Source organism: Neoarius graeffei, chromosome 19 (assembly GCF_027579695.1).
Source record: "Neoarius graeffei isolate fNeoGra1 chromosome 19, fNeoGra1.pri, whole genome shotgun sequence".
NCBI lineage: Eukaryota > Metazoa > Chordata > Actinopteri > Siluriformes > Ariidae > Neoarius > Neoarius graeffei.
The window spans coordinates 14,174,557-14,202,207 of NC_083587.1; the positions used below are offsets into that span (position 1 = coordinate 14,174,557).

At 44.2% G+C, this 27,651-nt stretch overlaps 1 protein-coding gene across 3 annotated transcripts in view; it reads left to right on the forward strand.

Moving 5' to 3' along the window:
- Positions 1-24,789, forward strand: part of klhl24b (kelch-like family member 24b) — a 31,076-nt gene extending 6,287 nt beyond the window's left edge. For all 3 annotated transcript variants that reach the window (XM_060899703.1, XM_060899702.1, XM_060899701.1), the window contains 5 exons: positions 1,443-1,627; positions 11,753-11,871; positions 17,061-17,249; positions 21,010-21,198; positions 21,323-24,789. In XM_060899703.1, the coding sequence (XP_060755686.1) occupies positions 1,443-1,627; positions 11,753-11,871; positions 17,061-17,249; positions 21,010-21,198; positions 21,323-21,523 (883 nt within the window). In that variant the 3' untranslated portion in view covers positions 21,524-24,789. The remainder of the gene's footprint in view (positions 1-1,442; positions 1,628-11,752; positions 11,872-17,060; positions 17,250-21,009; positions 21,199-21,322) is intronic.
- The last annotated feature ends 2,862 nt before the right edge of the window (positions 24,790-27,651 follow it).

Here is a 27,651-nt window from a genome sequence, read left to right on the forward strand (position 1 = left end):
AATAAATCTAATAACATGCAACTAATCGGTATTTCTTTATACCAGCGTGAGCCGCTCAGTGTGTTTTTCTCACTGTTCTTGTGTCCTTCCTCAAGATCTGAGTGTTTGGCTGTTTCTGAGGGAAAGAGGAGGAGCGAGGCAGAAACTAGGCCAAAATGTTTTTCAGGCTGAGAGCCACCGTTCGCTGTGAGACCTCGGCCCTCGCTCAAGGCCGTAATCCTGCGTTTTTGTTCCCTGCTATTCTTAGTTCAGGGCAAAGAGAAAAAAAAACAGCCAAACAAACAGGTTCTGTTAATGAGTTACAGCAGAGGGCACTGACAGTCATGGTCCTGTGTGTGTGTGTGTTTGTGTAAAAGGTCACTGTGTGATAATGAAAAAAATATCAGAACTTTTTGGATATCTTTCTAGGAAAACATCTGCAGTTGGCCCGTGTGATCATGATGCGTCACAAAGTAATTTTATATGAATTTTCTAACAAAAGTCCAATCTGGATATGAAGAGAATGATTTTGTAAATCATTTCGAGGAGCGTTTATGCAGGAAATGTGGTGTTCATGCAAATTCAGTTCAGTTAGTTGTGAAGAGGAAAATAAGCTTGTACTGCTCTACATCTTGTTCCAGAATTTGTGTAAATTATATATGAAAGTAAAGTCGATAGATCTGATATTTTCGGGAAATACTTCTGCACAAGTCTGTGGAATAAACTGATCCTGACAATCATGATGTAATTTCCATCATGGAAAATGTGCACATGGAAAGTGCACATTTTAAATTAGGATCGACGAATATCTGGAAGCACTGAATAAATAAATAAGAGAGAATTTTTCACTAGTTTTAAATTGGCATGTATAGAAAGGTCAGTGGCAGAAAGTGAAGTAGTAATAATAATAATAATAATAATAATAATAATAAATTAGCATGTATACAAATCCGGAGACAGATGAGATCATCATCATCACTAATTTCTTTTTAAAGAAAACCTGCAGTGTAAAACAAATCAAGATGTGGGAAAAAATGTGCATCTTGATACATCTTTTGGATTTTTTTCCCCAATATCACGACCTTCTGCATTTAAAACACAATATGATTTTATCCATTATGTAATAAATAAAAAAACAACATATTTCCAGCAAAAGTATTTTTATTCCATTTGTTCCAAAATAGTGCATCGACTCTGATACTGATGACATGACGTATGTTATATATATATGTTTATGTATAGTCTGTGAACGTTCAAGTCTGTTTGTTCAGTACAACGCTTGGCGTTCGACGTAATCAGAGTGTTTGTTTTGTCGGGCGCTTTAGTGACTGTGTGTCGCACACTTTCTGTAGTCTTTTTTTAGTGTTTAGAAACAGAAGCATGCCTTTTGTAATAAGAGCTCCTGTTTGATTACAAAGCTGTAACGTGTGCATGAACGTGAGGCATGGTTTGTCGTCTCGCAGGTCCACGGGTTTCTCGGAGGTCATCGTAGTGGTGGGCGGCTGTGAGCGAGTTGGAGGCTTCAACCTGCCGTATACCGAGTGCTACGACCCTGTTACAGGAGACTGGAAGTCACTAGCCAAACTTCCTGAGTTCACCAAGTCCGAGTATGCAGTGTGTGCCCTCCGGAACGACATCCTGGTCTCAGGTCAGTGTGTGTGTGTGTGTGTGTGTGTGTGTGTGTGTGTGTGTGTGTGAGATCAAAGTATGTACACTCCATCCACATCACATCTAAATTTATACACACCTACGTCACATCTTCCATGATGACTCCAGACCACTCGCTCTGACTCACTTTGTTTTCATTAACACATTTTTGACATTGTCTGTGTAAATGTTGGTTTGTACTCTCAGTATTTATTCAATTCAATTTTGTTTGTATAGCACTTTTAACAATGGACATTTTCACCTTGAGAGGAACCAGACTTAAAAGGGAACCCATCCTCATCTGGGTGATAACAGATAGCATGATTATAAGTAACTCACTTCTATAACTGTGTCCTATAGTACAACTGTACAAAGTACAACTGTGTAACCAGGAAATTCATTATAGTTTTAACATGAAGTCTGCTTTGTTGAAGTTATAAACTGTTCATTGATGGAGACTTGAGTGTAAAACTGTTCATGACACTTCAGTCCAAAGCCACCTTCACAGTTTCTAAGTGCATCTTCAGGCTGTTCATGTGGGACCATCCTCAGGAGGCGTGAGGTGATGAGAACTCCAGCCAGAAGTAGGGCGTCAGGATGGATCAGGCAGGTATGGAGAGCAGAAGGGGTCACTGGTATGTCAGGAGTGGCATGTGCAGCTCGAGAGAGAGAGAGAGAGATGATTAGATATGCTTATTGCCACATAATGGTTCAGAATAGTGTACCTTGTGTGATGAGTGCAAGCAGATACTCCGGCAAAACTAGCTAGACAACATAATTAAACGAGAGAACCAGAAGGTAACACAGACATGAGGGAGCTCTGGAACATAAAGCAGTCAGCCACTACACCGTCAACAAACTTGAGTGAACGTGTGAGAGTGGGGGGAGACAGCATCCATACATTCCAGTTTATAAAAACACTCGATGCCTGAGGATCCTCCACATCTACACCTTTACCTCATAAACACCATTAACTAAACAGATGTTTTGACTAAACAGATATGTTTTCAGCCGAGACTTAAACACTGAGACTGTGTCTGAGTCCCGAACACTACTTGGAAGGCTGTTCCATAACTGTAGGGCTTTGTAAAGGAAAATTCTGTTCCCTGACATAGCCTTCACTATTCTAGGTACCAACAAAGAGCCTGTGGTGGATCATGTAAAATTCATATCTGGAATGTATATATTTCTGTAAAGCTGCTTCGTGACAGTGCCCATTTTTAAAAGCACTATGCAAATAAAACGTAATTAAATTAAATTTAATCATAAAGGACCAGAAGTTCAGTCAGGTATTGTGGTGTGAGACCATTCAGTGCTTTAAAGATGAATAGTAGTTGTAACGGTTTGTATGGGTGGGTGGAGCACAGAGGACGGCAGGACAGAGATCAGGTTTGGGAATAGGGCTTTTATTGCCACACTTTTCAGTGAACAACTTTAAACAAAACAGACACACCCACACACGACCAGCATCTCGTTCGGGAATGAGCTCCCTCTGCTCTCGCTCTCCCTCCTTAAGTAGGGCGCAGTCACTGGGAAGACACACAAACACAGGTTAATTGCCCTCAGGTGTAGTGATTCTGCCACTTACCTTCCCTGACACCGCCCTCCTGTCACAGACCGGCACTTGACCACGCCCCCGCTGCCACATACCCCCACGGCCCGACTCAGGCCGGGCGGCTGTCCGGCCTGCAGCCGACCCCCCCCGACGAGAGAGGAAGTCTGCCACAACCATCTGCGCCCCCGGCCTGTGGACCACCTTGAAATTAAAGGGTTGGAGTGCCAGATACCAACGGGTGATCTGCACGTTGGCATCCTTCATGCAGTGGAGCCACTGGAGGGGCGTGTGGTCCGAACAGAGGGTGAAAGGGTGTCCCAGCAGGTAGTAACGGAGAGCGAGGACCGCCCACTTGATTGCCAAGCACTGTTTTTCGATGGTGCTGTAGCGCCCCTCATGCACCGACAGCTTCCTGCTGATGTACAAGACTGGGCGGTCCTCCCCCTCGACCTCCTGGGACAAAACAGCCCCCAGCCCTCTGTCCGACGCATCCGTCTGCAACATAAAGGGGAGAGAGAAGTCAGGGGAATGTAAAAGTGGCCCCCCACACAGTGCAGCCTTTACCTCAGAGAAAGCCCGCTGGCATTGCTCCGTCCACTGGACCAGATCTGGTGCCCCCTTTTTAGTCAGATCAGTCAGCGGGCTGGTGACGTCCGAATAATTAGGTATAAACCTACGATAATAGCCAGCCAGCCCCAGGAACTGTCTCACCCCCTTTTTGGTCTTGGGCCTCGGGCAGGCCGCAATTGCTGCTGACTTGTTAATTTGGAGACGCACCTGCCCGTTGCCCAAGTGGAAGCCCAGATACCATACTTCCACCCGCCCAATCGCACACTTCTTTGGGTTGGCTGTGAGACCCGCTCGCCTCAGCGACCTAAGGACGGCCCTCAGATGTTCGAGGTGCCTCGGCCAGTCATTACTATAGATTATAATGTCATCCAGGTAGGCGGCCGCATAGGTGGCGTGGGGGCGGAGGACCCTGTCCATCAGCCGCTGAAACGTAGCGGGCGCCCCAAACAGCCCAAAAGGAAGTGTGACGAATTGGTGTAATCCGAACGGTGTGGAAAAGGCTGTTTTTTCTCAGGATAGTGGAGTCAAGGGGATCTGCCAATAACCTTTTGTTAAATCCAGTGTCGAATAAAAGCTAGCCGTGCCTAGTCGATCGAGCAACTCATCAATACGAGGCATTGGGTACGCGTCAAATTTAGACACCGCGTTGACTTTTCTATAGTCCACACAGAGCCGGACCGACCTGTCGGCCTTGGGTACCAAGACCACCGGGCTGCTCCAGTCACTGTGGGACTCCTCGACGATGCCCATTTCGAGCATGGCTTCGAGTTCATCTTTTTTTTGTGTGTGTTCGGGTAGCCTGTAAGGGCGGCTACGCACTACCACCCCTGGGGGCATCTCAATGTGGTGCTCTATGAGGTCGGTGCGACCGGGCAGGGGTGAGAACACGTCCGAAAACTTGGTCTGCAACTGGGCGACCTCCGCGAGTTGGGTCGGGGAGAGGTAGACCGGAGAGGTACGTGACGCCAATGCCCATTTTTGAACCTCCAGCCCCAGCTCCGCCTTCTCCGGAACCACCGACACCAACGCCACGGGGACCTCCTCATTCTAGAGTTTAAGCAGATTGAGGTGGTAAATCTGTAGCGCCCCACCCCTGTCCATTCGCCTCACCTTGTAGTCGACGTCCCTGACTCGCTGTGTGATCTCAAAGGGTCCTTGCCACTTGGTGATCAATTTGGAGCTCGATGTGGGCAACAGTACGAGTACTTTATCTCCCGGTGCGAACTCCCTAAGGCGCGTACCCTTGTTGTACAGGCGGGCTTGCCGTTCTTGGGCCTGCCGCAAATTCTCCTGGGTTAGGTGCGTGAGTGTGTGGAGTTTTGCGCACAGGTCAATAACGTACTGAATTTCGTTTTTACTTTGTGAAGGTCCCTCCTCCCAGTTTTCCCGCAGCACATCTAGAATGCCGCGTGGCTTACGCCCATATAATTATTAGAATGGGGAGAACCCCGTGGAGGCTTGGGGGACCTCTCGCACTGAAAACAACAAGGGCTTGAGCCACTTATCCCAATTATGTGCGTCCTCACTTACAAATTTTTTAATTATGTTCTTGAGGGTGTGATTGAACCGTTCAACTAAACCGTCCATTTGTGGGTGATACACGCTGGTGTGGATCGGCTTAATCCCCAATAACCCATACAGTTCGCGCAGTGTCCGTGACATAAACGTGGTGCCTTGATCAGTCAGAATCTCTTTCGGGATTCCAACTCGGGAGATGACGTGGAAGAGTGCCTCCGCAATACTGCGTGCTGAGATATTGCGCAGAGGCACTGCTTCCGGGTATCGCGTTGCATAGTCCACCAGAACTAATATAAAGCGGTACCCTCGTGCTGACCGATCTAATGGCCCGACGAGATCCATCCCAATTCTTTCGAACGGGGTCTCGATTAATGGTAGAGGGCACAAAGGTGCTTTTGGAATGGCCGCTGGATTTACTAACTGGCATTCGCGGCACGCCGTACACCACCTACGGACATCGCCGCGAATCCCCGGCCAATAGAATTGGGCCATTATTCGGGCTAGTGTCTTATCCTGCCCTAAGTGTCCAGCCATGGGATTAAAGTGAGCCGCCTGGAATACCAATTCCCGGTGGCTCTTTGGAATTAAAAGCTGCGTGATTTGCTCTTTCGTCTGAGTGTCCTGCGTCACTCGGTATAATCTATCCTTCATAATAGAAAAATAGGGGAAGGATGGGGTGACGTTCGGCGGGAGCGTTTGACCATCGATTACTCTCACTTGGTCAAACGCATGCCGCAGAGTCTCGTCTCGCGACTGTTCTAACGGGAAATCCACCAGGGATTCCCCGAGAGAGAGAGGAGGAGCCTGCGGCTCCTCACTCTGACGTGGAGATGACGTAGATGGCTTTGTGACAGCTGCTCCCGCCAAGGTGACACCGGGACCTCCCCCTGCTGAAGTACAGCAGGACCCACTCTTCACTAAACGGCTCATCAACTCCCCGAATCCCGGCCAATCAGTCCCCAAAATTATTGAGTGGGTGAGGCGAGGATTAACCGCTGCCTTTACTATAAATTTTTCCCCTCTGAAAAAAATGTGGACCGACACCAAAGGGTAGCTGTGAACATCCCCGTGCACACACAACACCTTCACCCCCTGTGCTCCCCCCAATGCCTCGTTTTGCACCAGGCTTTGGTGAATTGAGGTTTGATTACAACCGGAATCCACCAACGCCTGATATGTATCCCCTTGGATACTCACCGGTATGCGATACACTCCGGCCCGATCGAGGGCGGCTCCTGGCGCGTCGGGGATCCGAACCACTGCGCCCACCTCCATTGCCGTGCACTGCTGTTGGAGGTGGCCCGGCTCCCCGCAGCGCCAGCAAACCGGCCCTGGTTTCCTCTCCGCACCGGTGTTCTGGGACTCACTCACCTGAGGGGGGGGAGAGACAGACACAGAAGGGAGAAACGGGAGGGCACCGCAGGTGCAGTGGGCCGGCTGGGGTGGCACCGGCCCCCGCCTCCGCGGTGGGGGAATGGGGCGAGGATGAGACACAGGAGGAGAGGGAGAGAGAGAGAGAGAAGAGGAGAGAAGAGAAGAGGCTGTCTGCTGTCCTGCCGCCGGGACAGCTGCAAAATGGTCCTCCGCCAGCTCGATGGCCTGATTCAATGATGCCGGGCGGTGGCACTGGACCCACTCCGTGGTTCCTGCTAGGAAGCGTGCAATGAACTGTTCCAGTACCACCTGGTCGACGATCTCCTCGGCGTTGCGGTTGTCGGCCCTCAGCCACCGCCAGCAGGCGTCCCGGAGTTGCTGGCCATACGCGAACGGCCGGCCGACTTCCTCCAAGCGCAAAGCGCGGAAGTGCTGACGCTGCTGCTCAGGGGTGCGCCCCACACGCTGGAGGACGGCCCGGCGGAGGTCCGTGTAGGCCAGCCGGAGTTCGGCGGGGAGCTGTAGCGTGGCCAGCTGCGCCTCTCCCGTTAGCAGGGGGAGGAGGCGCGCCGTGCGCTGCTCCATCGGCCACCCCAAGGTCTCCGCGACTTGCTCGAAGAGCGTGATAAATGCCTCGGGGTCGTCCTGCGGGCCCATCTTGGTTAGGGTGAGGGGGGATGGGCCCGTGGTGGGAGCGCTGGTGGACCCCGCCGACGCGAGGAGGTGCTGGAACGCCTCACGATCTTCTTGCTGGGCCAGCACCAGGGCCTCAAACCGCTGTTCCTGTTCCTTTCGGAGGGTGACTAGCGCCTGGTGCTGGCTTTGCTGGGCCGTAGCGAGGGCGTGGACCAGTTCGGCGAACGGGGAGGACTCCATGGGGCTGATCAGTTGCTGCGCTCCAGATCCCGGGTTTCGGCACCACTGTAACAGTTTGTATGGGTGGGTGGAGCACAGAGGACGGCAGGACAGAGATCAGGTTCGGGAATAGGGCTTTTATTGCCACACTTTTCAGTGAACAACTTTAAACAAAACAGACACACACACACGACCGGCGTCTGGTTCGGGAATGAGCTTCCTCTGCTCTCGCTCTCCCTCCTTAAGTAGGGCGCAGTCACTGGGAAGACACACAAACACAGGTTAATTGCCCTCAGGTGTAGTGATTCTGCCACTTACCTTCCCTGACTCCACCCTCCTGTCACAGACCAGCGCTTGACCACGCCCCCGCTGCCACAGTAGTATTTTATAATCAGTGCAAAATTTGATTGGAAGGTTCCTGCAGTGGAAGTGTCCCTGATGTGCCCCCAGGATTACAATGGATGTCTTTAATATAAATAAATCCACGGGACAATATAAATAACTGCACTGCTGTCCTTGAGTATCTCTGTGAATGTTCTCAGTCCTCCATGTCATCGTAAACCGTAGGTGCTAAAGAATCCCTGAAGACGTTTCAGCTCTCATCCGAAAGGCTTCTTCAGTTCCGTCTGACTAGTGGGGAGTTTCAGGTATTTATCCTCTAGTGGACCAAAAGCAACCCTAAGGAGGGTCGTTGAGGTCACATGGGTCGTTGACCCTCTCAGTCATCCTGTAGGTGTTAGAGTCACTGGAGGCCAGGTGTGAACGGTGTTAGCAGCCTAGAGGGTCGTTAGGGTGATCTGTGGGTCGTTGGCTCTCTGCCGTCATGTGAGTCGTTGAAGTCAGCTGAGTCTTGGTGTGGATGTGTATTCAGTTTTCTGGGAAGTGTGCCAAGGACTGCATTGTAGGTGGCTGATAAGTGGTGTTTCAAACCACCTCCTCTGTTCAGTGATGGTCGTTCCAGGTTGATGAAGATGGCTTCTTTTACTCCTTCAAACCACCGGACCCATGTGACCTCAACGATTCTCCTTAAGGCCTCTGCATGCTCTTGCGACAAGGCTTTCACAGATAGCTTTTCGCAGACAGTTGTAATTTATCGTTGAGTGGGGAGTAATAGGCGTGCGCGATGTTATTCACTGCCACAATGCAAAGGGGCGCGAAGTCACGAAATCGCTAGGAGTAGTTGGTGGGTATGGTTAGTGGAGTGTTTATCCTCCGGTTACTTATAATGACTAGAACTGGAGTCGTATAGATGTACGTACTTCCTCACTTCCTCGATCAACCGCTCTTCGTGCTGCTCCATCTTCGCTCATGTTTTTAAAAATGGCGGTCGTGAAAACAAACCAAACCGGGAAAGTAGGGAAGCGGAAGTGCGTGTACAGCGGATGTAGAGTGGACCAGTCAGAGCCCTCTTGTCTGTGACGCTGTCTGCGAGGCTTCTGCGGTGGTCACAATTTTTGGGAGGTGCGCGCAGAGCGTCTGGGAAGGTGGGGGGGCTACGCAGACACTGTCTGTGACGCTATCTGCGAGGACTGGGTTGTCAGCATAAATTGGCCTTTAGGGTTGCTTTTGGTCCACTTGAGGATAAATACCTGGAACTCCCCACTAGTCAGACGGAACTGAAGAAGCCTCTTGGATGAGAGCTGAAACATCTTCAAGGATTTCAATCAAGTCCAGTTGCCTTCTTTAGCACCTACAAATTCCATGAGCAACATGGCCGCCTGCCAGAGGGATCACGCTCACACGGAGAAACGTTAAATGAGAAGAAATGGAGGAAAAGAAGAGGAAAAGAGGAAGGGGTGGAGCTTCAGAGCCATTATTCTCAGTTCTTATCAGAGCTGCTGCTCTAGAAAATGAATCAACACCAATCAGAATCCAGAATTCAACAGTTCATGTTCAAGCAAAAGTTTACGCACCCTTATGAAAAAGACATTTATTTAAATAGCAACAGGACATAAAGTGATGGGTTGGATGATTGTTCTTTTATTTAACAAGTCAAATCTAGGGAGCAAAAACAAAATTATTTCAGTGCAAAAGTTTGTGCACCCTATTCATAATGTCATATAAATATTCTAATAAGTCCTACGCCGGCGGCACGGTGGTGTAGTGGTTAGCGCTGTCGCCTCACAGCAAGAAGGTCCTGTGTGGAGTTTGCATGTTCTCCCCGTGTCCGCGTGGGTTTCCTCCGGGTGCTCCGGTTTCCCCCACAGTCCAAAGACATGCAGGTTAGGTTAACTGGTGACTCTAAATTGACCGTAGGTGTGAATGTGAGTGTGAATGGTTGTCTGTGTCTATGTGTCAGCCCTGTGATGACCTGGCGACTTGTCCAGGGTGTACCCCGCCTTTCGCCCGTAGTCAGCTGGGATAGGCTCCAGCTTGTCTGCGACCCTGTAGAAGGATAAAGCGGCTAGAGATAATGAGATGAGATGAGAAGTCCTACGCCAACACTTTGGCATTGGAGGTAATTTTTTTTTTATTTTAAAAACAAAAGGGGCACAAACTTTTGCACTCAAATCTGATCATTATGATAGTGTCGCATGTTATTCCCCAATCCATCTGCCTCCAGTCGCCTGCAGTCACATGCCTCAGACTAAAATGTGGAATAAATTAGAATCTGGTGTTTATAAATATGAGGCAGCATGGTGGTGTAGTGGTGAGCACTGTCACCTCACAGCAAGAAGGTTCTGGGTTCGAGCCCAGTGGCCGGCGAGGGCCTTTCTGTGCGGAGTTTGCATGTTCTCCCCGTGTCTGCGTGGGTTTCCTCCGGGTGCTCCGGTTTCCCCCACAGTCCAAAGACATGCAGGTTAGGCTAATTGGTGGCTCTAAATTGACTGTAGGTGTGAATGTGATTGTGAATGGTTGTTTGTCTCTATGTGTCAGTCCTGTGATAATCTGGCGACTTGTCCAGGGTGTACCCTGCCTCTCGCCCATAGTCAGCTGGGATAGGCTCCAGCTTGCCTGAGACCCTGCACAGGATAACTGGTTACAGATAATGGAAGGATGGATGATGTAAATAAATATATGTGTGCATAAGTATTTACTCTGGAACATTTCCTAACCTGTATAGACACAGTTCTGTGTGTTTGAAGTCAGTTCATTGGAACTTGATTAAACCCGTCTTCACACACTGTTTACACAAAGGCAGAGTATGAGAGAAAGTCCAGGTGCTGTCCCGCATGTGTTCAGTGACGTGACTGGAAGGTTATTCTGAGCCGTTGCTGTTCATACTTCTGCTTTGCATAACCGTTGAGTAATTTCCAGTGGATTAGATTTAAGAAGATTAAATTTGAACAGAAGATAAAATTTGCCCTGTTCTTGCCAAAGTAACCACACACACACACACACACACATATATATATATATATATATATATATATATATATATATATATATATATATACCTTCATAAGGAATAAAATGGAATTTGTATTTTTTATTTTTTTATGCTTTAAAAATTTATTGAAAGACATTGAATGTTATATTCTGTATACTGCGTTTTATTTTCTGAAGTACTTTAAAAAAAAATAAATATTTAATTCATATGTAAATTGATTTAAACCCATGATCAGATAACTGTTTATTTATTTCTGTGTTTTTGAATTGTTTTTATTTATTTATTATTTTAGGGTTTGTGTTTCAATATTTTGTGTACCTTTACTTCCACAGATTTAAAAAAAAAACCTTAAATATTTAATGTGCATATAAAAAGTGTTTACCTTTTGATTTGTTAAAATTTGTTCAGATTTACAAAAATAACAAATAAAGTGACTAATTTGCATATGTGATTTGAAAAATTGGGGTGTGGTTAGTGTGAGCATGTTCATGTAAATGAGAAAAATGTAGTGCAATGTAGAAAAAAAACCCTGTGTACTAATCATTCTGGATAGCTGTAAAACTAAACTCACACTTTATATACAAAATATTTAAAAAGGTGAAAGTGAATATAAAATAAAAGATTGTTAACTCATGTGTTTCTCTTTATCTGTTTGTAAGGTAAACATAAACTTGTACAGGTTCTTTAATTCTGTTTAATACCAATTTTATTACTTGCCCTTCGGTTGTATTCATTTCCACACATAGTGAGTTTCAGGGCTGCGGTAACTCAGACTTCCGGTGCAAAATCAAGCTACTTGCATCGACTCCGCCCACAAATTACATATTCATTAAGGCAGACATGCAAAATGCAAAACACTACAACATGCATTACTAAATCCCTGTTAATAAATTACACAAAATAAGGAAGTGTGTTAATTACAGGAGGCCGCATCAACAGCAGAGATGTGTGGATGTACAACTCACAGCTCAACATCTGGATCCGAGTGGCGTCGCTGAATAAAGGACGCTGGAGACACAAAATGGCCGTCTTACTGGGAAAGGTGAAGTCTCTCTCTCTCTCTCTCACACACACACACACACACACACACACTCCACAAAATACAGTTACAGCACCACTGATTATATATGCTGTGCATCGTATAACGTTGTTAAATGCAGTAATGAAGCTGTAATGATGTTTACAGAAGGTGAATGAGGTCATGGTTATGGTTCCTCTGTATTTACCCGCCTGAAACACAAAACACATGCCTCCCTGAGACAATTTCATCACATTTTATTGGCTATGAGTTCCTATGGTGAGAAACAGGATCACCCAGTCAGGACTGTGTGTTTTTCCTCATTTCTGTGTGAAAGCTGTTTACGAGCTTTCTCTTCTCCTCTCCTCTCCTTTCTTCTCCTCTCCTCTCCTCTCCCCTCCTTTTCTCCTCTGGGACGTCGAGGTCACGGGTTGGAGATCAAAATGTGTATTCTGAGAAATAGATGATGTTTTTTGTTCTGATGATGTTTTTTGAACCTGCATGTGGTGTTTTATATAATAGAATTAAACTTATTTTGTCGAGAGACACTTTGGGTTCCTTCGACGCAGACCGTCTGTTCATCTCACAACATCTGTAGCACCATCTGTATCTCACTCAGCCATCACATGGATGGAGTGCAGCACTTGTTCACATTATCGCTAATTCTCCTCTCCTTTCTTCTCTCCTTTCTTCTTTTTCTCCTTTCCTCTCCTTTCTTCTCTTCTCCTCTCCTTCTCCTCTCTTTTCTTCTCTTCTGCTTTCCTCTCCTCTTGTTCTCTCCCAGCTTTAGCTTCCTGTCCTGCTTACAGTTGTTTCTTGGTGATTTAAAGTGTGACCTCACTCGTTTCTCCACCCTGTGAGTCAGCGTGTAGTCAGTGCCCCATAGCTGCACATTACCATCTCCATGTTCATCGTGTAATGAGAACAGCATGGAAAAGTGGTTGTGACCCTGCGTTCACATGCACCGGCAAAAAAAGCAAGAAAGCAACAGAGGGCTGTTAAATTTCTTTTTGAGTTTGTGCGATTTCAGTGACATCATTTAAATTGAGATTTTCTCAACTCCATGCAATTAGTTACATGAAAAGACAAGGTGACAAATCGAAACGATTGGCTCAAACGATTCCTCAGACCAATCCTACTGAGCATGTGATCCCACATTTCTTCAGTTCCCTTCCCTTCAGCTTTTCACTTTAGTTCCTGCCTGTAGTTACTTCTCACAAAAGAAGAGGAAAAAAACTCGAACTGTGATTTCATCATATCCCTGTCATTTACCGTACAAGCTCCCAGTTGATGTGTACAGAGGCATTAGACAGAAAAATAAAGCTTGGAAGGACGTAGCAGAGATCACTGGTGTGTAAATTTTTAACAATTTAAAAACTCATTTCTGGAGAAAAATAAAATCAGTGCAGATATCAGCATCGGGAAAACTACCTGTTCGAATTGGACACTGCAGCTGGAAAGATGGTTTAGACGAGAAAAGTGACATGAAAAAAAGTCTATTTTGTCACTGAAACAAATAAGGATGGGCGGGGCTCAAAAGTGTACTGCAGCCAGCCAGCAGGGGCGCTAGACCTGTGGTGGCTTTACGTTTTCGAGACTGTTCATGTTTTCTCCAGTCAGTAGTTTAAGTAGTTAGCTTTATACAATATAGTTACAACTATTTCTTGTATACAAGAGAAAACCTACACTCGGACTTGCTCGGATGGATTGTGTCACAATCACTGACAGAGATCCAGTGCCTGTGTTGTTGTGAAAGCTTGTTTGTGCTCCAGGACGGGACCATTTTCAGAAAAAGCTCAGAGCAGTGTTTCAGAGAATCAGTCTGTTTTCACTCGAGTGACTGAACAAACAAAAGCAGCTTGTGTAATAACAGAGTGCGATGTGCTATAGCTTACATACGACTCCACAAAACAATACGGGCTTTTCTCCACACACATGGAGTAGTGTTTCATTAATCACTGTTTGCTTTCTGATCCCGGGCGTGTCACACCCCAGCCTGCTCTGAATTTAATAAAATATCAAATTCCTGGATGCTCTTAGCTCATTTATTAAACATGATGAAGACTTTTTAAGCAAACGAAATTAAGGAAGCACCACCCTGTGGTTTAAACATTCGTTCTGTTGATCCTGGAATAAAAGGAATTCGACAGACTTCATGGAAATTGAAGAAACTCGAACCATTACAGTGTTTTCAACTCTTCTTCTTCTTCTTCTTCTTCTAAAAAAGAGTTCTCATCAACATAAAAGCATACAGGACGACTCAACAACCCTCTGGTGTTTGTTTCATTCATTTCCGCCTCAGTAGACTGTGAGAGTAAACATGCTGGTCTTCATGGAGCATGTTGGGTTTCTCTATTCTCACGTGAACGGCATGTTGCCACTCCATGTTCCAGCATGTTCTAGTTCAAGTGCTGCCTCCGGCTTGACCAGTTTCGGCTGTGTTCCGTTAAAGTCAGTATATATGTATATACTGCGTCACACTCTAGGTGGAGGACATTATGGAAAGTTTTTTTTTTTAATTTTGCTCCAGGTGTGTTCTGACTCAGGTTCACAGACAGGAGAGAGGGACAGGGCTGCTGCATGTCTGTTAGTGTTCAGGGTTCTAAGACCTGCCTGGAAAAAATGAATGAAAATCTGGAACATTCCTCCTGTTTCTTCACTGTAGGAGGAGCTTAGCAGGCTGTCCATCAAATAAGTGGGAGGGAAGTGAATAAACAGGAAGTGTGTGAAGAAAGCATGGGATTAGTCGTGTCGTGTCACTACTGTCACTGTGTGTGTTTGTTCAAGTAAAATACTGAGTGTGATGAAACAGAGTTTACAGTGTTTTATTCCTCTTATACCACAGTGGTTTGTTTAACCCTCTGGGGTCTGAGGGTATTTTCTAGCACTCTAATTATTTTAGTATGCTCTGATTTTGTTGTCAATTTTAACAAATCTATTTTCAATGTCATATGACTTTTTTGTATTTAGCACAAGTTCAGCTTCAATAATATCTATGTAGTACGTATGTCATGATTGTACTTTAAAAATAACAGATAAATAAAGATGTTGTAAAAAGCAGTTTTAGAACTGTGTTGGAATGTGTGAAAAAAAACATGACCTTACCCAATGTGTCGAACCTTTTTGGTCACTTGAGGTGATTCTGTTCAGTCTTAGGAATATATCAAGCACAGAAACTTAAATCTGCTCCATTGATTTGGACAGTTAACTGGCCATTAAAACATTAATGTCCTATTGTTTTGGGATAAAGGGTTGGCAGTGGGAGGGTATTCAATGAGAAGAGTAAAAAATTCCATTCCATTCAATGAGAAGAGTGAAAACCCCTCCCACTGCCAACTCTTAATCCCATCAGGTCAAGTCCCAATGGGTAAGGTCATGTTTTTTCACACATTCCAACACAGTTCTAAAACTGCTTTTTACAACAGTTTCATTTATCTGGTGTTTGACATTTGACTCTATTCAGTGTGTCTTGAAATTAACTCTTGTACTGTTTTACTCAGTTCAGAGCCACAACCAACTCTGTTACACAATTACTGTGTCATTTTGCTCCCACTCCAACTCCAAATTTTACTCTCTAAACTCTAAACGGAGCAAAATTAACTATTTTGAGGAAAATACTTTTAACTCTGGAAAAACTGCTCAGTCATTTTTCCTGTGTATGCACTACAGCACACGCATATCAACCAATCTGCTCATAATAAATAAATAAATAAATAAATATGCTTACTCGAGTTGATCTTTGGCTGGATCAAGTCGAAGTTAAAAAAAAAGGCACCATTCATCATCAGTGTTGCAGTTCTCAAGATTGAATTGAATTGCTGTCCTGAATCATGAATTGCATCATGAACTGATTTGCTGTCCTGAATCAAGAATTGAATCATGAAATGAATCATGAACTGAATTGCTGTCCTGAAATTGAATCACTGTCCTGAATCATGAAATGAATCATGAAGTGAATCGCTGTCCTGAATGAAACCCTCATAAAAACTTGTTGTGCCATCTCACAAGTTTTACCTCCAAATAGCCTGAACTATGACAGATTTGATCCTGTTTACGGTGGGCGTTCCCACCACAAAAGAGAAACCAATTAAAACCAAAAGAGTGAAAGTGATTATCATGCCGTTACCATGTGAATAGTCTTTTATGAATGTGTAAGTGGGTTCTCAGCGCTCCGACTCCGGTGTGACTGAGGAAGGTGACAAGCTTTATGTTTCATTTAATTTAGGTCATTTAAAACCTATAATATTATTTGGCAGTGGGCGCATAGGAAAGTGTAAAGTTTCTGTCAATTTGTTTATCATGCTTGTATGATAAAAACTCACAAAGATATTTATTTAAATACATAACATACTCATTCTAAACCTGCCGAGCTTCGCCGGTGAAGCTCTCGACCCCAGAGGGTTAATGAAAGAATAATTTGATCTGTTTATAGTTAAATAATGTCATAGAAACAGGTTTATTCCTGTTGTCACTTATGTTATAGCAGCTGTAAACAGTCGTTCCCTCACCAGAGTCAGTTTATTCTCTCTCGAAGTTAATAAGATGAAAAAAAAAACCCCGCAGCTGGTTCCATCATGTTATTGAGAAACTGCAAAGAAGTGTAAACTCCTCTGTCTTGGAGATGACTTAAAGTAACTTCACCATCACAACGATTTTTTAATCCGTTTATGTGGAGCATCTGCCGTACGAGTCCCTGAGAATGAGATGAGCTGTTACTATAGAAATGATAACGTATTAGAACAAGTGTGAGTTTAATATAAACTTGCATTAATAAATTAATCAACACCTTCTGACCAATCAGAGTGCAGAACTCTACAGCGCTGGAGTGTAAGTCAGTCACATCGTCTCAGTTCATTTGACTCTTAACAGCTAAATATCAAACTGCATCACAGCTGTAACGCGATGTCTCAGTGTCTTTGTTTGTATTTTGCTTCTTTTGGGGTTGATTCTTCCTGAGAGTTTCTTCCTTGAAGTCGTTGCTGCTGTTGTTGTTTTTCTTGTTGTGCATCTCGTTTGACTTGATGGACCTGCACGGTTTCTGCTGCTGGTTCTTATATCACCGTTTGATCACAAACGATGAGTCATGAATTAAGGTGGAGACCAGTTCAGGTCAGCTGTCATCCTGGGAGGAGGCGTTGCATGCTTTGGGTTGAAAAGAGAACATATGGAGAACATGCAGAGAACTCTGTTTGAACCTGTGGGGGTGTGTGCAGGTGTATGCAGTGGGCGGTTACGACGGTCAGTCGCGACTCAGCAGCGTCGAGTGTTACGACTCTTTCTCCAACCGCTGGACGGAGGTGACCCCCATGAAGGAGGCCGTGAGCTCTCCGGCGGTGGCCAGCTGCGTCAACAAGCTCTTCGTCATCGGAGGAGGTCCTGACGACAACACCTGTTCTGATAAGGTGAGTCTGAGCAGCCGAACCCTCACGCTAAACACATCCTGTCAATCACAACAGCTATATTTATCCTGCAGGGTAAAACAGTGACGCAGGGGCAGAGCTCGCCGACAGCACACTGCCTTCAGGAATTATTATGACCTCATTAATGCATGTCACTGTTCCACCTCGAGCGAGTGTCAGTTACCAGTTCTCCATAAAACTGTGGTGCAGCATAGAAGTAAAAAAACTGATTTTAATCCGTCGTTTGTCTAAAACTTAAACAGAACAGAAAACATCTTCACAACACCCGAGTACATCCACGTGGGTTTGTTTTTAGTGAAATTAGTTTCCTGGTTCTGTTATTTTTGTGTTCATCCTTTAAATCCTTTGTTTATTTGTATCCTGTGTTTTGTTTCCTTTTTCGCTTTCTTTCAACACAAAGAATATTTTTGAGAAGTATCCAACAAACCCTCAAAGAACCTTTTTTCTGAACCGATCCTTTTTTAACGAATCAAATTAATTCACCAGATTGAAATTTTAGATTAGATTAGATTAGATTAGATTAGATTAGATTAGATTAGATTAGATTAGACTAGATTAGATTAGATTAGATTAGATTAGATTAGATAGAACTTTATTGATCCCTTTGGGGGGGGTCCCTCAGGGAAATTAAAATTCCAGTAGCATCATTACAGGATAAACAGAGAATAGAAATAGAGAAAAAACTTCTAGATAAATTAAATTAAATTAGGTATTTGTATATACAAATGTAAAAAAGATTAAGAATAAGATACGGGGAAGAGAGGGGGAAGAAAAAAGGGCCAACGGAAGAAGAATTGCACATTATATTGCACATTGTTTATTGTCAGGCTAGGCTACTGCTCCTTCCCGTCCTCTGTCCTCCTGTTACCCCTCCTCCCCCCCAGAGAGGAGTTGTACAGTCTGATGGCGTGAGGGACAAAGGAGTTTTTAAGTCTGTTAGTCCTGCACGTGGGAAGGAGCATTCTGTCACTGAACAGGCTCCTCTGGTTGCTGACGACGGTGTTGTCTGTGTGACGTTCGTGCTGTGAGTTTAAGAATTATAATATGATTCTAAACACTTCACAATTTAACCCCCCTTTCCTTTAAAAAAAGAAAAAAAAAAGCTTTGTTCTTTGAGCCCTAACGACACGCTTGAATCACTGGTTGAACCGAATGTCGATGTTCTCAGCCCAGGATCTGAAACCTGAAAAGCTGCCAGCGAATGAGTCACAGATATTAATGATGAGGGTGTGAATAATGATTAGTGATTAATGATTAATGATAATAACAGAAGATAACAGAGAGTTGCCATGGCTACGCTGGGGTATAAAACACCCCACTGGGGTGCGTCAGTGCTGTAAAAGTGTTGAGAGGTGAAAGAGATAAATGTTTACCTGCTGAAGTGTTTACTCAAAAAGCAGCTTTGCTGCTTAAAGCCCAAGAGAAATTCGGTTCCTGTGTCGGTTCCTGTGTCAGTTCCTGCCCCCTTCTGTAAGTGTTTGCTCCAGCCCTGTCAGTCAGCCTCCTCTCTTAGTGGTGCCCCCTCATGATGGTGGAGTGTAAGAGCAGCATGACCTGGATCTGTCACAGCTGAGATGTTCTCCAGGTGTCTGTGTGGAGCAGAGAACTGTCTGTCTCACATCTCTGTGAGCACGCTGACCCCACACACAGAGTCACTTTTTAATAATTTTATATATTTTACTTTGTACTATACTATAAACAGGATCTGTCTGTCTCTTTAATCTACCTGTCTGTCTGTCTGTCTGTCTGTCTGTTTGTCTGTCTTTCAACCCATGTGCCTGTCTGTCTGATTACATATTTGTCTGTATAACTCTATCTATCTGTCTGTCTGTCCGTCATGTTCTCCTCTTGGTTGTGAATAATATCATAAAGTGCTGACTGGTTCAAGAAGAAAGTTTAGTGTTATTTATGGTTTGGAAAAGAGTACTGTTACTGCAATTCTCCTTCTCACACACACACACACACACACACACACACACACACACACACACACACACACACACACATTCTCTCTCTCGCTCTCTCATTCCAACACAGTGAAGGAGGAGGACGAAATTAGAAGCAAAGTGTGTGTGTTGAGTTTATTAGTGTCTGTTGTTTAAATAAAGTTTTGTGACATTGCTGCTGATAAACGTTGACATGTTTTGACAGGATGGTAATTTAACTGCCATGTTAAACAGAAGATGTTATGGAAACGCCACTGTTCGTTTTATTAAATTGAGGTTTTAAGGCTGTGTTCTGATGCATGTCGTCTCTGACGTGTTCTGACGCGTGTCATTTCTGACATGTGTTCTGATGCGTGTCGTCTCTGACGCGTGTCGTCTCTGACGTGTGTTCTGGTGTTGGTCGTCTCTGACGTGTTTTGATGCAGGTCGTCTCTGACGTGTGTTTTGACGCGTGTCATCTCTGACGTGTTCTGACGCGTGTCATCTCTGACGTGTGTTCTGACGCGTGTCGTCTCTGACGTGTTCTGATGCAGGTTGTCTCTGACGTGTGTTCTGACACGTGTCATCTCTGACGTGTGTTCTGACGCGTGTCATCTCTGACGTGTGTTCTGACGCGTGTCATCTCTGACGTGTGTTCTGGTGCGTGAACCAGAACGTCTCTGACATGTGTTCTGGCGTGTGTCATCTCTGACGTGTGTTCTGACGTGTGTTCTGACGCGTGTCGTCTCTGACGTGTGTTCTGACGCATGTCATCTCTGACGTGTTGAGACGATCTGTGTCAGAACACGTCAGAGACGACACACGCCAGAACACACGTCAGAGAGGACACACATCTCTGACGTGTGTTCTGGCGTGTGTCGTCTCTGATGTGTGTTCTGGCATTGGTTGTCTCTGACGTGTGTTCTGGCATTGGTTGTCTCTGATGTGTGTTCTGGCATGTGTCGTCTCTGACGTGTGTTCTGACGTGTGTCGTCTCTGACGTGTGTTCTGACGTGTGTCGTCTCTGACGTGTGTTCTGGCGCGGGTCGTCTCTGACGTGTGCTCTGGCGCGGGTTGTCCCTGACGTGTGTTCTGGCGCGGGTCGTCTCTGACGTGTGCTCTGGTGCGGGTTGTCCCTGACGTGTGTTCTGATGCGGGTCGTCTCTGACATGTGTTCTGGCGCGTGCCGTTTCTGATGTGTGTTCTGGCATGTGTCGTCTCTGATGTGTGTTTTGACGCGTGTCATCTCTGATGCGTGTCGTCTCTGATGTGTGTTCTGGCGCGTCGTCTCTGACATGTTCCGACGCATATCGTCTCTGACGCATGTCATCTCTGATGTGTGTTGTCTGATGCGTGTTTTCTCTGACGTGTGTTCTGATGTGTGTTGTCTCTGACATGTGTTCTGACGCGTTGTCTCTAACGTGTGATCTGACACGTCATCTCTGACGTGTTCTGATGCGTGTCGTCTCTGACGTGTGTTCTGACGCGTGTCATTTCTGATGTGTGTTCTGACGCATGTTGTCTCTGATGTGTGTTCTGATGCGTCGTCTCTGACGTGTGTTCTGATGCGTCATCTCTGATGTGTGTTCTGACGCATGTCGTCTCTGACATGTGTTCTGACGCGTATCATTTCTGATGTGTGTTCTGACGTGTGTTGTCTGATGCGTGTTTTCTCTGACATGTGTTCTGATGTGTGTTGTCTCTGACGTGTCTTCTGATGCATGTCGTTTCTGACGTGTTCTGAAGCGTGTTTTCTCTGACGTGTGTTCTGACGCATGCTATCTCTGATGTATATTCTGGCGCGTGTCGTCTCTCAGGTCCAGTGCTACGACCCGGATTCAGACAGCTGGTTGCTAAGGGCCAACATTCCCATCGCTAAGCGCTGCATCACTGCCGTGTCCCTCAACAACCTCATCTACGTGTCTGGCGGATTGACAAAATCCATCTATTGCTATGACCCCATTGAGGACTACTGGATGCACGTCGTACACACCTTCAGCAAACAGGTACTTCATTAACTTCACTGTAGAAAACACTCGGATTAGTGGATCCCACAGGTAGAGTGAGGAATGTGGTGTGTGATTTTCGAGAATATAAGTACTTTGTGTGTGTGTGTGTGTGTGTGTGTAGGAGAGCTGCGGGATGTCGGTGTGTAATGGGAAAATCTACATCCTGGGCGGTCGCAGTGAGAGCGGCGAGGCGTCGGACACCATCCTGTGCTACGACCCGGCCACAGGGATCATTACAGGTGTAGCGGCGATGCCACGCCCCATCTCCTACCACGGCTGTGTGACCATCCACCGCTACAACGAGAAGTTCTACCACTCATGACCTCAACATACACACAGGAGCTGTGTCCTCACACACACACACACACACACACACACACACACACACACACACACACACACACACACCTCTGCAGGATGGAGATCACCTGAGCTGAGTGTCGAGAGTGTGTGTGTGTGTGTGTGTGTGTTAGTATTTACACTGTAAACTTGTAATCTATAAAAATACGGTAAAAGTTGCTCAGAGGAAACTAATAACAGCTTTAATGAGAATAATTTAAAGATTAATTCTGTAAATGCATTTCCAGTCAAATCCTCATTTGAAGAATCATTTGTCGTTAATATTTTAATTTAATAATCATTTCATTAAATTTAAATTCCAGCTGCAGAAAAAGATTTGACATGAAGCAATAGCGTTAAATATCATTCAATATTACACATATGGACCACTTTTTCCATGGAATAATAAAGTTTTCTATTCCCTTCTAAGCGGGTTTATTGATGGTGTGCAATATTGTTATCATATCGCTTATCCTCCGTGTATTATACCACTCTCCCCAAGCGTGCGATATTGTTAAAATATTGCATGTTGTCAAGACAACACGATGTCACACATCGGAGCTCATGTGAAGATTCAATGACAAAACGTTTCTGTTGCGCATGTGCACAATCATTTCTTTGTCGGTCAGGAGAGAGAGAGAAGACGGGGTTAATCCAGTGCTACTGCTAGGATTAGCTATGCTATAATTAATTAAGCACTAAATAAATAAACCAAAGACGTGCTGGACACCCAAAAGCTACCAAAACTTCATTATATAGTCTTCATGCGTATTTACAAGAGAAAAACATACCAACGGACATCGAAAAACTGGAAAAGAGACACGTCAGAGATGTAAAACTTGCGTGCTAGTGAGTGACTGTGACAGCTTGCAAACAAATATGGCCGCCAGGTTTGTGTCATTAAATACGGAAGATTGGGAGAGAATTTTGGCTGTAGGTCGCTCTGTTGTGTGTAGCTGTCGATGTTGATTTTAAAAATAATGAAGTAAATCACACAGGGAAATTAATAATAATAATAATATTCTTGACTGCGCAAGCATTGGCACTGAGTCATGGGTCAGCTAATGTTGGCTTTCGCTAACGCTACACCAGCTGGAAGGTTACTGGACTGCCACACTAACAGCACCAAGTCGCAGGTCAGCTAACGTTGGCCTTCGAGAATGCTGATATGAAGAGAGTGTGTATGTATTAATAATAATAATAATAATAATAATAATAATATTGGCTGGCTTTTTTTCGTGGTATATCAGATATATTCCATTCAGCTACCCGTCTTTGACTCATTCAATATCATGCTGGCTGATTGGAATAGATCTGATATACCACCCAAAGCCAGACAATATTATTTAAATATTTTTTGGTACATTTCTCTGTTCAAGGCACTCAAGTATCACAGTAAATAGACATTTTATTTTAAGTTACTTTTATTCGAAATTAAATATTTTATCATTTATTTATTTTCCTAACACTATTATTAGTTTTCTCCTGCCATCTTTTATCATATTTTTCTGTTTGTTGTTGTTGTTGGTTTCTTTCTGTACATTAAAGCTGGCTTGTCGCTCCATCCACCCTGTGACCTTTGACCCCTGAATTTCTTTTTTTTTTTTTACTTTGGTTCTCCAGTGCCAGCCTTTTTCACTTTAATTATTTTTATTATTATGCTACTCTCTTTATTTTATCATCATTGTTATTTTATTTGTTTGTATTGGTGTGTGTGTGTGTGTGTTTTTACTCAACTCGACACTGTGCTCTGTGTGTTTTCAGGAAATAATTTAAGAACTTTAAGGTAACTTCTCATCTTTGTGTTTATTCCTGATAGACATCTAACCAGTCCGAGTATTCCCCTTCATTTTCTTCTTCTTTTGTCTCTTTTTGATATTATTCGTGTCATCAAAACCTTTTTAATGTCTCAGTCATTTTGCTGTGCACTCTGTACTTTCAGGGCTTTATTTTATTCGTCAGTTTTTTCTTTTCATTTTTTTTTTTATTCTAAGCCCCAAAGTGACACATTTAGTCTCTGAAAAGTACTTTTTGTTGTAAATATAAATTAAATCTTTTTTTTTTTTACTGTATCAGTAATTTTTATAATCATACCATCACTTTATTACTCTAATTAAAAAGAAAAAAAATCTTCAAAGATGTAGCAGCCACAGATTGTTTTCAGCGAAATGTTTTCACTGCTCGCTGTTTGGTAGCAGTTTGTATAGTTGAGTGCAAAAGTTTGTGCACCCTGAAAAGAAAATGTGATTTTTATTTTTTTAAATTGTTCCTTAGTCATCACAAACTGGTGAATTAGTGTGTGTTCATATATTAATTGTTAAAAAAAAATTGGAATGATATCAGTTAGAATGTTTGTGTGATACAAACTTCCACTTTCTTTTTTGGTGATATATTCTTAAGTTACATTTATAATGATTCTTTTCCTTCATAACGTCCTCTAACTGGACAAATTCACATCAAAACTTATATATAAAACTTATATTTCCGTTTATTTTCTGGCTCATATTTTGGATTGTTGTCTTGTTGGAGACAGGTTACATCAACATTTTATTCTTAATGTTTTTGGATTATTTACCCCAGATTATTTGTAAAACAGGAATTCTTCTTCTTTTCACTTTAAATGGACAAGAAAGCAGTAAAAAATCTAAAACAAAAAAACAACGTATGCAAACTTTTGCACAGGACTTATGAGTGTATTAAGTCTTATAAACTTGTATACAACATTAAATAAACTGTGTTCATCAGTCATCTGGTTAAAACCTGAAAGTGAACGGATCCAGGACACGTGACGCCGTGAAGATTTTTACTTCGGTTATTATTTGAGGTTATTGAACTGACTGTGGGTTTCGTTTAAGTTTGTATTTCAGTGAATTTTTGTAGAAAACAGTCTGCGATGTACAAGTGTTAATGTAACTGTCACACTGTGGGGTTGTTATAAAGTGCCATTAATTAATCATCAGTTTAGTTTATGTTCTCTGGCTGCGAATAAACAACATGGACAAAATGTAAGAAGAGGAATCCTGGGACTCCTCGACTCGGCTCACACAGTGCATGATGGGAATTTCACCTTATTGCTGTCCTGATGTGGTGAATATGAGAGAGAGTGTTTGCGAGTGTTTATTTGATGCCTTCCTGTCTGTGTAAATGCATCACTCACCTGTTTTCTTTATTTCCTGAGTGATTGATGTGTGTTTGGTGAAAATGTAATGACTCTGCCTTAATAAAGTTCTTGTTCCTGTGGGTTTGTAACGCGTTGTCCAAAACACACTTCATTTTCTGTTTGTGGTCACACTCGAGAGGAATCGAGAGAGATTTTCTAGTGCAGAGACGAGTTTAAAATTGTAAAGTAAAATAATAATAATCACAACAACAATAACACTACCAATAAGTCAATTGTCAATAAAAAAAGTATAAAATTCACGTGATAATTTACAGAAGTTTGGAAGCCATAAACCTATGAAGGAAAGAATATTAATAGACATATAAAAGTCTCATCTCTAGCTGCTTTATCCTGTTCTACAGGGTCGCAGGCAAGCGGGAGCCTATCCCAGCTGACTACGGGCGAAAGGCGGAGTACACCCTGGACAAGTCGCCAGGGCTGGCACATAGACACAGACAGCCATTCACACTCATACCTACGGTCAATTTAGAGTCACCAGTTAACCTAACCTGCATGTCTTTGGACTGTGGGGGAAACCGGAGCACCCGGAGGAAACCCACGCGAACACGGGGAGAACATGCAAACTCTGCACAGAAAGGCCCTCGTCGGCCATGGGGCTCGAACCCGGACCTTCTTGCTGTGAGGCGACAGCGCTAACCACTACACCACCATACCGCCCCATATAAAAGTCTGTTGAGTTTTATTTATTTAAATACACTGAGGTGATTTTTGCAGACCCATCATATCTTTTGAATTTGTACCTCAAAATATGAATAAAAAAGTGTGTTTTTAAATATAAACAAGGATAAAATGTGTTTAAAAAAACTGATGGAGGAAACAGTATTCAGATGCTATATTTAAAAAGCTTCAGTAAAGACCATAAACATTGCTGTCTGTGCAGCAGGTTCCTGAATTCGGAGGTGGGAAGTTTGTTGTCCTCGGAGAGGTGAAGCTCACAAGATTTCACTCTGTGATCTGAGATTAATGCAGAAGAAAGAATCCAGCAGTCATTAGAAAAGAGTTGTAGGATGACCTAAAAGCAGCAGGAACAGCAGTTCCACAGAGAACTGTGCCTCAATCACAATCACTTCTGTTCCTGCACCTGACACTAAACTCCTGAGCTAAAACCCAATCACAGAGAGACGGATCGAAAAGCATTTAGAGAAATCTGAAGAGTTTTGGAACAATATACACTGGTGAGACAAAACAAAAAGAACAGGCAATAATTCAGCTGGTCATGTTTGGAGAAAGAAAGGGTTGTGTGTCTGATCCCAAAAACACCAAGAATACTCACAGTGAAGCACGGTGGTGGGAGCATCATGGCATGGAGCTGCTTCTCTGGGGCATTATGTATCAGTGATGGAAACAGGAACAGAGGGATGGATGGAGGGAGGGATGGATGGAGGGATGTACCGGGACACATTAGAGGAGCATCAGCGAGCCCAAACATGCGGCCACAATAACGCAGGAGGGTCTCACATGAGAGTGATATTTAGTTTAATCTCTCATGGCCGAGTGGATCTCCTGACTTTATTTATGGATTTAGAAATCGTGAGTCCATCAGATTTTTTTCACTTATCCCCTTCACCCCGGGCAGCATGGTGGTGTAGTGGTTACCGCTGTCGCCTCACAGCAAGAAGGTCTGGGTTCAAGCCCCATGGCCAATGAGGGCCTTTCTGTGCGGAGTTTGCATGTTCTCCCCATGTCCACGTGGGTTTCCTCCGGGTGCTCCGGTTTCCTCCACAGTCCAAAGACATGCAGGTTAGGTTAACTGGTGACTCTAAATTGACCATAGGTGTGAATGTGAGTGTGAATGGTTGTCTGTGTCTATGTGTCAGCCCTGTGATGACCTGGCGACTTGTCCAGGGTGTACCCCGCCTTTCGCCCGTAGTCAGCTGGGATAGGCTCCAGCTTGCCTGCGACCCTGTAGAACAGGATAAAGCGGCTAGAGATAATGAGATGAAATAATATCCCCCCCCCCACACTTTTTTAAGGTTTGAAAGGTTTTGTATACTAACATGATTCAGATGAGACAGAAAACAGACTCAGGCTGTGTTCAACTCACAGAGCAGATCTCAGCTGCTGAGGTTTACCTGAATCTGCTCTGTGGAGCTTTAGATCCATGTGGAACACGTGGAAGAGGAGATGAGGTGAGATTTAATCTCTGCTGTGTCTCTGAACTTCCTGTTTCAGGTGAAGAGATGAAACACACAGTTATGATGTTTACTTCCTTTACTTATAGATAGATCCTGAGTTAGTAAAGAACACACTGAAAGGCTCAGGGAGTGTCTGTCTGTTTGTCTGTCTGTATGACTGTTTGTCTGTCTGTCTGTGTGTCCATCTGTCTGTGTTTCTATCTGTGTCTGTCTGTGTGTATGCCTCTGTGTGTGTTTGTCTGTCTGTGTGTCTGTCTGTGTTTCTCTCTCTCTGTCTGTCTGTCTGTCTGTCTGTCCATCTGTCTGTCTCTGTTTGTGTGTGTGTGTCTGTCTGTATGTCTGTCTGTGTGTCTGTCTCTGTGTTTCTGTCTGTGTGTGTATCTGTCTGTCTGTCCATCCATCTGTCTGTCTGTCAGTCTGTGTGTGTCTACCTGTCCATCTGTGTGTCCATGTGCCTGTCTGTGTCTGTCTGTGTGTGTGTATCTGTCTGTGTCTCTTTGTCTCTATGTGTGTGTGTGTGTCTGTCCATCTGTCTCTGTATCTGTGTGTGTGTGTCTGTCTGTCCGTCTGTCAGTCTGGGTGGATGTCTGTCTGTCCGTCTGTGTGTCCATGTGTCTGTCTGTGTCTGTCTGGGTGCCTGTCTGTGTGTTTGTCTCTGTGTTTGTGTTTGTCTGTCTGTCTGTCTGTCTGTCTGTCTGTCTGTCTGTCTGTCTCTCTGTCTGTCTGTCTGTGTATGTCTCTGTCTGTCTGTCTGTCTGTCTGTCTGTCTGTCTGTGTCTCTGTGTGTGTCTGTCT